The sequence below is a fragment of the Poecile atricapillus genome, chromosome 2 (assembly GCF_030490865.1).
Source record: "Poecile atricapillus isolate bPoeAtr1 chromosome 2, bPoeAtr1.hap1, whole genome shotgun sequence".
Classification (NCBI taxonomy): Eukaryota; Metazoa; Chordata; class Aves; order Passeriformes; family Paridae; genus Poecile; species Poecile atricapillus.
Genome location: NC_081250.1, coordinates 126,780,312 through 126,793,449, shown reverse-complemented (window position 1 = coordinate 126,793,449; position 13,138 = coordinate 126,780,312). Strand labels below are relative to the sequence as shown.

Sequence of the window (13,138 nt, the reverse complement as noted above, 5' to 3'; positions counted from 1 at the left end):
CTTGGGTGATATTCTGCATCTTTTAAGTCAGCCAACAGTTTATGTGATTTAAATGGAACAAATGCCCCAGGAGGCAATGCTGAGGTTTGGAGTTCTTTTTTTAAAACTGTCAGCCAAAGACAAAAATCCCCAAATGGCAATTCTTTCTGCATTTGTATCTTTAAAAATCTTCATAAGCAATATTAAGTGATAGAAAGTGGCGAAATATTTCTACCTCTTATTTGACCTAACATTTCACTTACACAAGAGTAATATTTTTTTGCTGCACTTTTCTCAGAGTCAGCCCTGATAAATTCTGAAGCTGCAGTTCTTTATGCTCAGGTGTAACTACTTATACTAGTCTTTCCTTATTTAAGGATCTAGGTACTACTCAGCACTTATGTAAATCATGTAACTCCACACACAATAGACAAGCTAAATATAAGGTACACAAATGTAACTGAGAGTGCAATGTCACATAGCTGCCTAGTGAAAAAATTTCTCAATCAGTAATAGATAATTAAATTAAAATGCATGATTTTCTTCCAAATATTTGAAGAATATCAGTCCTTCTTTGATGATGGTCCCCATGACAGAAACCTGACCAGAGACCTTGAGCTTCCACCCACTGACACCCACACTGCTTGAGGTGAATTTGTCATCTCAGAAAATGCTTTTTAAAACAGAAATTTAAAGTTAGGTCTTTTAAAAAGTCTTTCTGGTACCTATTTTTTTCTTTTGTTTTCAGCCTACAGAGAACGTTTGAAAGGGCAAGGCAAGAGTTCATCTTTGTAGGAAGGTCTGGATGACCCAAAATAGCAAATTCCCCAGTCATGGAGCTCAGTGGTCAGGGCTCAGTGCTGCAGACTGGCACACAGTTGGGTCTGTGCTCCAGTTGACTGTGTAAGATACTTCCTAAGTTAATGCCTCTCCCTCTTGGGAGGCTGTAGCTAATAAATAATTTATTTACCCTGCAATCACTTTAAAGACATGTCTCTTTCTATATGAGTACCACTTGCATAAAGATGTAGATGAACAAATACATATTCCTTGTTTCAGTTCATCTGCAATGCTAAAGAGGCCTGACTTTGGGATGGTGAACTGGTACTGGTATAAAAGTTGGTACTTCTATAGGGGAAGACATCATTGTGCCCATATGCTCTGATACCTTTAATGTCTCAGTAACACAAGAGAAATAATGCATCCATTCTGTTTGAAAGGAAACATGATTTATTAAGAAATTCTATACTGAGATTCCCCCTACAACATCTGTAATTATTCCAACTTTAGGCTTTTAGGAGGGCCCTAGGAGTTTGTGGGTGGAAAGACTTCTGCCAGAAAATAACCCAAAAAGTAATAAGTAGGCTAACTTAGGCTGTCAGATATTGGCAGGCTATAAGTAATTTTCCTGGCTAGACAGGAGGCTGACTGACTTTCCATATGGTAGCAACAAACTGCCTTTAGAGATTTGCAAGTACAGCTGTAACAACTGTCTGATGAATGGAATCACAGAGAGGGCTTATCTGAATAAAGGGATTTAGAGGAGGTTTTAATTTACAGTTTATCAAGGATTGCTCTCTTATTTTGACATTTTCATTTTTTAGAAGCTATTCTATTATCAAATGTAATTATTTCCAATGACAAATAAATTGAATAAAATAATTGGAAATACCATACAATGTATTTAAGCATGGCACTGATCAAAATGGTCTTGTTTGAATTAAGCGGTAAACAAGGAAGTGCAATATCACCTGACTCTAAATATGGTAAAACAGTAAAACGTGCTAATCATAAAAATAGCTTTTAGAAATATACATTTGTATACAGTGTTTTCCACACCTGTTAAATACGTCCTTCATATTATTATGATACAGTACATTGGCCTTTAAGACATCAAAATTAAAAAAATAATACCAATAATTAGCCAGAGAAAACCACATTTACAATCTAAACCATAAAAATTTGACAATTGTACAGCTTAGAACATATAAGAAATGGAGTTTCTAATATTTGAACAATAATGTCCATTTTAATAAGTAAATTGAGTTTCATACAAATTGAATCAAAGGTGTTGTCAGCCAGTAAGAAACTGCAGTTCACAATTTTCTGTGGGGAAGTCAGAGTTTTTCTTCTCAGCCTTCAGGGGGTTCACACATGACATCTCATCACTTGATCTGTAGAAACTGAGAAATGAAATGCTGGCTTTAGTATGAAAGCATAGAATTTCTTCCAGGAGAACCTCAAAAAGAGAGCAAGAGAGCTGGGGAAAAGAGACAAGAGGACTATGACTTGACTTTTTCCACAAACCAACCAAATATCAATGTCTATAATGCTTTCCCACCTTATACCATTGAAGTTTTAAAGAGGAATAGTGTTCCTGCAGTAGTGGACAATCAGGACTGTGCAACAGTCTTGGGTTGACTGTATGGCCAAAAATAATAGCAAATCAAGCAAGAGCTGTTGAAGCTGAAATATGCCTCCCCTTAAAAATGCTATGCAAACAACTGCTTAATAATTTCTATTTTAGCAGCAGGAAATAGAATAACGTATCTTGGCTGCTCTGCAATGAAATGCTTTATTTGCATAATAGCATTCAATCTAAATAAACTGCATGTAGAATTCTTTGCTTTAGTCCCATCACACTATTTATAAACCTTAATCCATTTCCATTGGATTTGTGCTTTCAGCAATGCCTATAGTTACCAGATTGAAGGATTTTTCCTCAGTTGCTTCCCTTTTGCTGTTGCTTATTTTGCTATCACTTTTGTGTACCTGCCATAGGATATAACTATATATCCTTTGATTTCTTTTGTTGCTTTATCAGCCACATTGTGAAAACACAAAAATCCAGTTAGCCAACACTTTTGAGGTTCATTCTTGCAGCAGAGGCTGAAGGCAGGTTGCATCTGAGTCCTGCTATGTAACCCATTAATGCTACCAGCTTTAAGTAGGCATTGGGTGATGCTGCAGGGGAGCATCCAGCTCCACCTACCTACAGAGACTCTAACGACACTTTCCTAACCACATCTGTTTGGACAAAAAAAAAAAAAAAATCTGTTTAAATTTCCATTTATAGAAAACTTGGTTTTCCAGAAACTTTCAAGTCACTGCAGGCCTGGGATCCTGACCTTTAAAGAAGTCAGGCATCAGATTTCCCCTCATTGCAAAGAGAGCACCAGGTCTCTGGTAATGGTCTTCACAGGTAACCAGGATTAGGGAGAAAAGCTCATGTGAGAGATCCCAGAACTTTCTTCTTTCAGTTAAATCATCCTAAAACTATTATTCTTTACTTTCACAGAGAAAAATCTTTATCTCTCCTGTTTTAGGTCTGATCTCTAGAGAGACTAACTACAATAAAAAGATCTTTAAATTTTCCCCTTAAATCTGAGAGAGGCTTAATGGTTTTAACTAGCTATTCATCTTAGAAGAAGTTAAACAAAATCCCTCTGTTCATCCTATTAGCTCCAAAGAAAGTTCCTCTTTTCTAGCCTTTTTTTCAACTATGCTTTGCTGTTCCATTATGCCATTATAAAATGTAATAATTATGAAAGCAATAAGAGGCAGATTTTCAAGTTATTTATTGAAGCCTTTTTCCCTTTCCATAAACCTTTCAAGCATTAACCTGTCACCAGCACTAAAGAGCCTCATTAGGTTACTATTGTGAAACACTAATGTTGTTAACCATCTGGATCCAAGTCATCAATGCTGCTTTGCTGCTGGTTAGAAACAATGATAAAAATTTAGCACTCCACCAGTCCAAAATACTCCTGTGCTCTTCCTTCAGTACATGGACTCCTTACTTCCCTCTCACTACAAATAATAGTAAAGTCTGAGGGGAAACATAAAATCTGAAAGAACCAAGCTTTTATTTTCCCTGGAATGACAGAAATCTAGGGCTGTGATTAATCTAGAGTAATTCAATGCTAATTTCATTCTATTTCTTTCTTCTGAATAGTGTGCAGTTTATCATCTGCCTTTATGGCAGCGCTGATGATATTAAAAAACCTTCATGATGACTAGTGGGTATTTAAAAATTATTTAATTTCTTTCCCCTTATATATAAAAACATCTCCTGACACAACAAGGATGAACTGAATTACATTTAAGCCAGAAATAAGGCTTTCATTTGATGTAGTTCTAACAGAAAACCACTTTAGAAAGTGTGATGTGAACATAATGCATTTTAAGAATTGAATAACTCAGCTGAGCATATAGACTTGGCATCTGTAGACAATATCAAAGAAACTTTATATACTGTCCTAATTGCCATCAATCTCTGAAAAAAAGATGGAGAGAGTTTATGGAATATTTATTGGTTCATTTCCCACCTGAAGTTATTTCTGCTGCTTTTTTCACTATCTGGATGGCTTTTTGAGCATGACATATTGGAAACACTCTTCTTAGGCATAGCACTGTATTTCAGGCTTCCAAAAATGCTACTGCTACTGTTATTATTGTTCTAGTATCATACTTCTGGCATTTTTGCCAAATTCAGATTCTACTAGATTGAATGAATTTTAAGTATACACTATTACATTGTATATAACATTGGAAAACCAACATTAAATACTAAAAAAACTCCCTAATTGATAGTGCAGTTCTTCTTTATGGACCCTAGACTATAATAATTACAAGTGATGGAGTAAATCAGATAAAAGTCAGTAAAAATTTAAAGTTTTCCATCTTGCTTTTCAGGAGTTTAATTATTTTATAACCTACCCCCTCTCAAAGTCTAGCTAATTTCTAGCTTTATATCTGTAGATCTTTCAGAATACACTGCATATAAAGAGAATTTTCTTGTGGGAGAACCTGTCCATCAGATCATCTGCCAGGGGACCAGTTCCTCCAAGCTCTGTGCTTTGTAGTCATGAGGCATGACAGAGTATGAAAAGCTTGCATCCTGTAGTGCTCCTAAAAGCCTTTTATGAGATGGTAGGGACTTGCAGGTACCATCCTTCTAGAACATTTTGCTAGGCCCGTTTTCCAGGCCTGCCAAAGGACCTGGAAGCTATAATGGTGACCTTTCTGCGGCAGGTGAGCTACTCACTTTTCTAAACTCATTTAGATGGGCTTTATTTGTCTGCAGGAGATGGGTTTTGTTCTCTGCTAGCTGGATCCAAACTGAGCTCAGCCTCTTTCCTGCTCTGAATTATTTGTATTTCCTTACTGTTCGGAGAAAGGGAAAAGATATGTTCCTTCATTCCAATAAATACCTAATTTCCTTCTAACAGGGTTTATGGGAAGAACATTCTGGACTTTACCATGCTTATCTTCCAGACCTAAATGTACAGGAATAAATCTGACTATATGAGAGCACAAATTCAGCATATGTTTTTGGGAGGTAGTATTAGGAATGTGATATGACTATATGACACAAAATATGTGCATGATTAACATCTTACCTTGTAGTATATTAAGCATATGTTTAAAGAAAAGTCCCACAGAATATAGTTGTTACAGACTTTACCATATGGTTTACCCCACAATAATTATAAACAATAAGAGCATCCAAAGTATATGAAAGACATTAATCTGACAAAATGCATCTGTTTTTAAAATATCCTTTGCTCTGAATGGCTTTTATGATAACGTTTGTCTTAGAAACTCTCAGAAAATGCAGCTAAAAAGAGGATGTATAGATGATGGTTCACACCTACATGTGAACTTGAAACCCAAAGCCTCAAGTATCCTTTCTCTTATTCTCCTGTCTCTTTTTCCTTGCCAGACAAATCCATTCTCAGTTTAATAACTGTAATAGAGGCTTCTGAAGCTATTGCTGACCACTGCTTGGTAAAATTGCACATCTATCTCTTGCAGACTCATCTCAAGTAGGAGACTTGATGCTTGACACCTTTCTAGGTTTCTGCTGGTGTCTGACTGTGTTTTGACAGTAGGTTATGTGACTGCCGTATATCACTTTCTGCAAAAAAACAGCAATCCCCATTAAAATGCAGCAGGTACACTGTCCTTTCACCCCCAATGCTGGCCCTCATACTTGTGCTCAAACCTCAAACTCCAATTGTACCACAACTGCTTTCATTACATCCAATGCTCACTCCTAGTACTGTTATCTGTACAACTGAGAATTCTGAATCCAGGTCTACAGATGCTGCTCTTATGTCCTTGAGGATAACATAGTCTGCTTCATCTCTAATAATTTCTTTTGATTATGAAATGCACTTTCTGGACAGCAAAGGGGTGAAAAATGGAATCTGTTGCAGAGCAGGCATTCAAAAAAAAAGCAAAACAAACACAACAAAATAGCCATTATTGATCTAGATATTTATGTAAAATGAGAAAAACCATAGTGCAGTACAGAAAGTACTAATGCAAATTGCGACTCTGTTTATTTGTTATGTCTAACTCAAGACAATATCCTCCTTTTCTCTTAAGCAGGCACTCACTCTGAGTGTAAAACACCGTAGTTCATATCTGTAAGGTACCCTGGGGACATGCACTTTTGTTGGCTTTTACACAGCATTCTTCATCATCAGTGGAAAACCACAAGGAACAAGTAGAGCTTTGAATTTGTATTAGCTATCACATTGACTTCACATCTGTGTTCATTTGAGGTACACCTTGCATTTTGTCCCTTGATTTAAAGCATCGAATCTTTAATTCAGTAACAGTCATATAGGTGGTTTAGTTTAATGCCCCCATATGAAATGTAAATGCTCAGTTCAGTAGGTATGAGCAGGGGAATGTGAATGTGCATCACACTTTTGCTGCTCTCTGTTTTAATTAACCCTTGTAAAACATGAAAAACGTAACAATGGCATAAATGCAAAATTTTTTATAATGAACTAATGATAGAATATTCACTACATTTAACAAATAGAGGGATTGTACAGTTTGATAAATATTAAAGGATAAATAAAAGAACCAGTTTCAACTTCTTTGAATCTTTCTTCAAATGATGAAACCTAATCATTATGTTTTAGACTCTGTCAATCATACTTTAATTGCTAAAACCATTACAGAATCATTTTTCTGTTCAGTGAACAGCTTAATTGCTTTGAAGTGTTAGTTCTTATGTGAGTACATATGAGAATAATTGGTTTAGTCATCAGTGAAAACAAACTTCTATCTTTGTACTAAAATGATGTTTCACTTGTTTGTCCAATAAAAATCAGCAGGAAGACTAAGATAGCCCTATCAGATACTGATTTTTCCCCTAGACCAACATATCTTTTCTTTCTGTGAGTCCAGGCAGAATTGTGATAAATGCTTTGGGTGTAGTGGTGGAGACAGGATCCTGTATTTGGAGAGTGCAAGAGAGAACACGCTGCAGTTGAGATGATGGTCAGGTGTGAGACTGAAGGAATGACTTTGGGAATAGTCACTATGGTCATTGGAGAGCTTGAGTGGGGCCAGGAAGGAAAGAAGTGGATCTATTCACTTTAATTTAGGTTGTGTTTTTCTCCTGATAGACTGCTTTTGCAGCAAAATCTTCCTCTGCAAGGTTCTTTATAGCAGTAGAAGACTTAGGGACTAGTAGCACAGTTTCTGGTGACAGTGGGAGCGATCTGAAGCTGGAGGCACTGGGCCTTCTGCAGAGTGTGGGGTGGGCCAGGATCTCCAAGCAGATGTGGAAGAGGTAGGCTGGGGGAGGTGGTGCTTTTGCAGAACTCACTGCCCTGAAGTTTTTACCAGAATGCACCCATGTTGCTATTCCATAGTGAAACTGTATTCTCACCAGAATCCCTTTCCTGTTCTCTCTTAGCTGATAAAGCCAATCCAAATGCAGTAAGGCCTCCATGATGCTGCCCACAGAGTTCCCTCAGCCCATACCAATGTGCCTTGAGGGATGCTCAACACCTTCTTGGGATCCAGTGCCAAATAAAGCAGAGAAAAAAGTGCTCCATCTTCATTTATGCCTGCATATGAGTGGATATTCATAGCAAATTCTCAGGGCTATGGCTCTCATTGGATATCCCTGGGTGTTTTTTGCTTCTTGGGATACTGCCTGCTCCATGAGAAGCAAGTCCAACTGAGTCCTATCATGATTTGCAGTAAGTACTGTACTTTATTATCCTTAATACCATAGAGGAGGTGTTTTTAAGCTACAGGTTGGTGTAAAAAAGCTATAGACTAAAATTCCTACTGAATTAATCTCTGTTTAATTAATCTCTGTGAGGAGTAGGAATTCTCTAGTGTGAGGTGGTGGTCCAATAAGTATTAATGCCCAAGGCAAAAGTTTCTGTCCTACTAATGCCAAGGGTGCAGATTTGAACACACAGTTTAATGCATAAAGAAACTACTAAAACTTGTACCCTGAGGCCATTTAATATGTCTACATTTTAAGAAGTGTGTTTCAAAGTAAATGAAAGTAGGAGCTTGCAAGAATTGTCCTAAAGTAATTATCCAAAAAGAACCTAATAAACTTTCTCACTATTACCAAATTATAGTTTAGATAGGTATTGAAAACTAAAGGGCACCCATTCCAGGCAAAATAATTGTAGGCAATTGTATTGAGATGAGGAGTGTTCTGTCTAATAACTGGAGATTTTTCCGGTATTTGGAGGCAGAAGTTTTACTCAACTGAACAACCAGGTGGAGTGACACAAAAAAAAAAAAAAAAAAAAAAAAAAAAAAAAAAAAAAAGAGGGAAGGAGAGAGTACTAGAAAAACATATTGGAAGCACAAAGCATGAGACAGAGATACTGGGAAAGCCCAGAGTATCATGGGAAGTAGGAGTGGAATGAGACAAACAATGCAGAAGGAATATTTAAATGGTGACAGTAAAATGAATTAAGACAATCTGTTGAATATACAGGATGTAGACTTATCTGCTTAAAACTGTCATCTATGAAAGTCTTGCTGTGGGAGTGTGATCTAGGTGGAAATGGCAATAAAAGATGGTGCTACTTAAAATAGTTTTTTATTTGTATTTTCCTGCCTAATACTTAGTTGAATGCACAGTGTACAGTAGTACATAACATTTTGGTTTTAAGAGGATTTCAAGAGACATTAAATTTAAAATAAAAGTTACAAAGCAAATGCTGGGCTTGGGGTAAAATCATGGTCTGCAAATGGTGCAGAATCTCATAATAGCTGAGAGAGGATTATTATAACCCTGCAAAGAGGAAGCAGAGAAGAATTTAGCCTTTTCTTTCTTATTTATTTGGTCTAGAAAACACTTTGCTCATTTTGAAAGACTACAGAACTGTAGTGTAATTTTAGAACTCAATAGCGACAACAATTTGGAAACTTCAGATACACACTGCAGCATGACAAGCTAAACTAGTATTTGATTAACTTTCAAATCTTCATTTTGGCAGACTGAGCTTGTTTTATTCTCACTGATTGCTTTTTTTTTGTTGAAATGGCAATTACAGTTCTATCACCTTCTAAATAACTTCCCTTTTCTGAGGTGTGTAAATGACTATGTATGGATAAATTCAATCTGCCTTTCATGTTTTGATATTAATCATGCAGAAAATCTTCTTAGTAACACATTTGTGTTTTCTAAAAAAATTGAGACCTTTTGGAATAATTGGGTCACTAGCTGTAGTGGGTCTGCAATTTGTATTGAAAAAAAAACCAAAACATTTACAATTTCTGCCATTTAGTATGGAAAAATAACAATCTTTTGGCTTTTCAATGTTTGCACTTTTTTACTTAAGTGAAGAATTTCAAGAGAAAAATGTTTCCTCTGAGGGTTTTCCATTCAAAATTTTTGATGCTCAGGGTTACTGATAAAGCCTGTGAAATGAGTGCTTTCTAGGGGAACTAAAGCTGTTTATTTTCAAAGACTAACCCACCAGGAAAAAATGTGTGATGCATGACAATTGCTCAATTTCTGTTAAATCTTAGAACTTGATGATTAAGCTGATAGACTCAAATCCATAGCACAGACCCAATGGCTGGCCTGAGTTTTTCCAGAGGATTTCTGTGTCCCAGTGATTGCCTATAGAACACCAGTGTTCCCCTTCCCATCCACTGCTTTCCCAACACACCTCATGCTAATGCTTTGGTATCTGTTCTAGGTTACTGTTCTGATGGTTATTCCCCCTATGCACAGATGGAAGCTGTTGGTTGTAAATGATGGGCGAACAAAACCCAGTGCAGCTCCTTCAACAAGTCACCCAAATTTTACTGGAGTCAGCCAAAGTACAGGGAAGCAAAAGAAGGGCCACTCCACCAGAATTAGTTAAAATTACATTGGCAAAAACGTTCATGGGTGGAAAGCAAAATCAGTCTTCTTATTTAAAGTGTTGAGTTTCTTCAATTAATTACTGATGTTTCTTTTTCAGCCATAAGGTACAGCAAAAACACTGTGATATTTTTTAGAAGTTATCATCATCCTCACTTGAAAGTGATCCAGGTTTACATCTAAGTGGTAGGTGTTTGGCTGTCATTGTTTCTGCACTTCACTCAGAGATTGCCTATATGCTCATAAATTTTGGGCCAGCAAAATTTGTGGAGCTATTTCTGATCTACTTAGACTAAAAAAGAATGAGGCTACTAATACTGAATATTAAGGTCAACTATGTTATATCAGAGAAGAGTTAATCTCATTTAGGCAAGTATTTCGTTTACATGTCTAAGAGAATTTTTGGCCTGATCTGAGAGTATTGTTTACCTCTGATTAAATTCACTAATTGATATGTGGTTTTGTTTTGTTTTTAAACTGGAGGAAAAGCAGCTTTTCTTTTGATAGAACCTGAACCATCAAAATTAAATATTTGCTGCCTCAGAATTAACAAACACCGTGATTATCTTATTAAACGTTGACTGAGACTTCAGGCAAGTCAAGACAGATGGCAGGATGCAACTAAAAAAGTAAAAGAGAGTCATTGAAGAATATATTGGCTGTTGTTCCACAGACATTTTTCTTTACTGGGAAGCATATAATTTCTTATAAGTTTAAATTATTGGGAATACTGGGTCCTTTCTTCCAAGCCAAAAAAAGGCACCTGTTGGTCTGACCTCAGAAAGAGGTGCTAGTTCTACCTGCACATTCAATCTTCTGAGACACATTGCCTACCACATGGGTCAAAGCTGAGAACAGGACCCAAAATTCCTGATCCCACACACTTTGCTTAAAAATGAGATAAACAGAAGAGAAAACCCGTTATTTTCAAGCTCTTTTTTATCAAATCTGTAAGATTCTAATGTCTGTGAATTAATTATATTCTTTACATTGCAATGTTTTAAAAGTTTTATCATTTTAAGATTTGAGGATTTTTAAACTGGAAACTAATACAGAGCAGATTCAGAGTAATAGATCTGAATTCAATAAAATTAGTTTGCTTATTTGTTTTACAAAAATGCAATTACAGGCAGGAAAATCCAGTAGAAAGAGAAACAAAATTCATGATAACATTGCCTGCGTTTTCTTCAGGTTCCCAGGTGATATGTACGGGGTTGGATTTAAATAATAATTAGAAAAACATTATGTAGTCAGTCATAAACCAGTACCCTGGTTAAAACACTGAACACCACTTAAGAAATCTTCCTCTGATAAATTGACTGCCAGGAAAAATGGGGAGGAGGGGCCAGTGGCAAGGTCTTTCCAATGATTCATGTAACAGTGGGTGAGTGGCAAACACTTCTACTGTGCTACTACATATATTAAATATAACAAAAGGGCATGCCAGGAAGTTTCTTACAATTTTTTGATTTCATGGCATGCTTTTATTACTTTCTCTATTTTTTCACTCACAGGTTGTGAGATTTACTGCAGCTTTGAAAGGTACAAGGAATTAGTATCTGTCGGGTATGGTGTCCCTAATGACTTTCTTAGGTTGCTCAAGTACAAACATCTCTCACTGATATTTATCTAGTGAACACAATATTTTACCTATTCATTTGTCTTATGAAGAACATCATGTTCCCCTGACAGTGAATGCAAGATTTCAATGAATCGTAAGCGCAATAGAAAAGACAAAATTTTGCATGATCTTAGTGATTTTTAAAGTAAGCTGAATAAGATTTCTGGACCAACATTGCTTCAGTCATTGCCATAAATTAGAAGTTTTGTCCTTTATGTTCTAAATTGCATCCGGTACAAATGAACTCAGAAAGCTACAAGTTGACAGAATAGCTACGGATCTTTTTAAGAAGCCTAATCAGCCTAATTTGGCTGATAATAGAAGAGTCAGTCTTGTCTGCCCTGATTCTATGGCATGAAGAAACATGCGTCTAAATGGACAATGAAAAATCTAGTTTAATTGCAGTAAATTAAGTACTGTCAATACTATCACACAGTCACATATTTGATTGATCTTGCTATTTGAAATATGCAAAACTGGGCTTAAATCTGATTAAATTATTGGACAAATTTTAGTTCTGCAGATTTTATTTTACTTTCTGCTGAGTATTTTCATTGTTGAATTCCCTATAAAGTAATTAAAGAGAAGAAAGTTGCAAAGTTTCATACAGATTTGCTATCAAATCAATTTTCCTTTAGCTACTTTTAGAAGGGATGTGATGCATACAATCAACCCCTTAACCAAACTAGTGGCAATTTTGTTCAGACTCCAAAGGAGGTAAAGGCCTGAGCCATAGCACAGACGGCCAAGAACTCCTCTAGTTGCAGTCTGTTCCCTGAAGACCCACAAAGGCAAAGACTGGCACAAGGAGCATTGATATGAGTGGTGTTGGAATACCCATCATGTAATTAACACATGAACAGCTGGCAGCTTTTCAGTCTCATTTATCAAGGAACTAAGAAAGTTGTGGGTACAAGGAGTCTTGTGCATGTAATTTGATTACAATCCAGCTACTTTATTCCACTTATCTGACAGCCTAAGTGAGCCTTCTTTGAGCTCTCACAGCTGAGTAGCCTGACTGCTTGGTGGCGGCCTCCCCTTGAGCTGGGACCTTGAGCAAGGTCACTTTTTGAAGCAGAGAGACCATTTACCAATGGCAAATGTTTGATAAGTATATCAAAAATATCAAACTGATATTTTACAAAACCTTTTAAATCATAACTATAATTTGTGCTTTGGTAACTCAGATTTGTGCCTTGGTGGTTTTGAATCATTGTTCAAATGATTGTGCCATACAATACTACAGTGAACCTTGCCACTGAACCTTAGCTAAGTTACTCTTCTACAACATCATATTAAAACCACTTTAGTTAATATCTTTTATAGTGTTTCTGCCAGCAATCTAAATCATGCATTTGTGACAAGAGGGAAATGTTTCTGGT

The 13,138-nt window shown here is 36.4% G+C and overlaps 1 protein-coding gene across 2 annotated transcripts in view; it reads right to left on the bottom strand.

Annotated features, from left to right (window-relative positions):
- Positions 1-1,189: 1,189 nt before the first annotated feature.
- RALYL (RALY RNA binding protein like) overlaps positions 1,190-13,138 on the bottom strand; it is a 176,921-nt gene continuing 164,972 nt past the window's right edge. For both annotated transcript variants that reach the window (XM_058832217.1, XM_058832218.1), the window contains exon 9: positions 1,190-2,162. In XM_058832217.1, the coding sequence (XP_058688200.1) occupies positions 2,145-2,162 (18 nt within the window). In that variant the 3' untranslated portion in view covers positions 1,190-2,144. The remainder of the gene's footprint in view (positions 2,163-13,138) is intronic.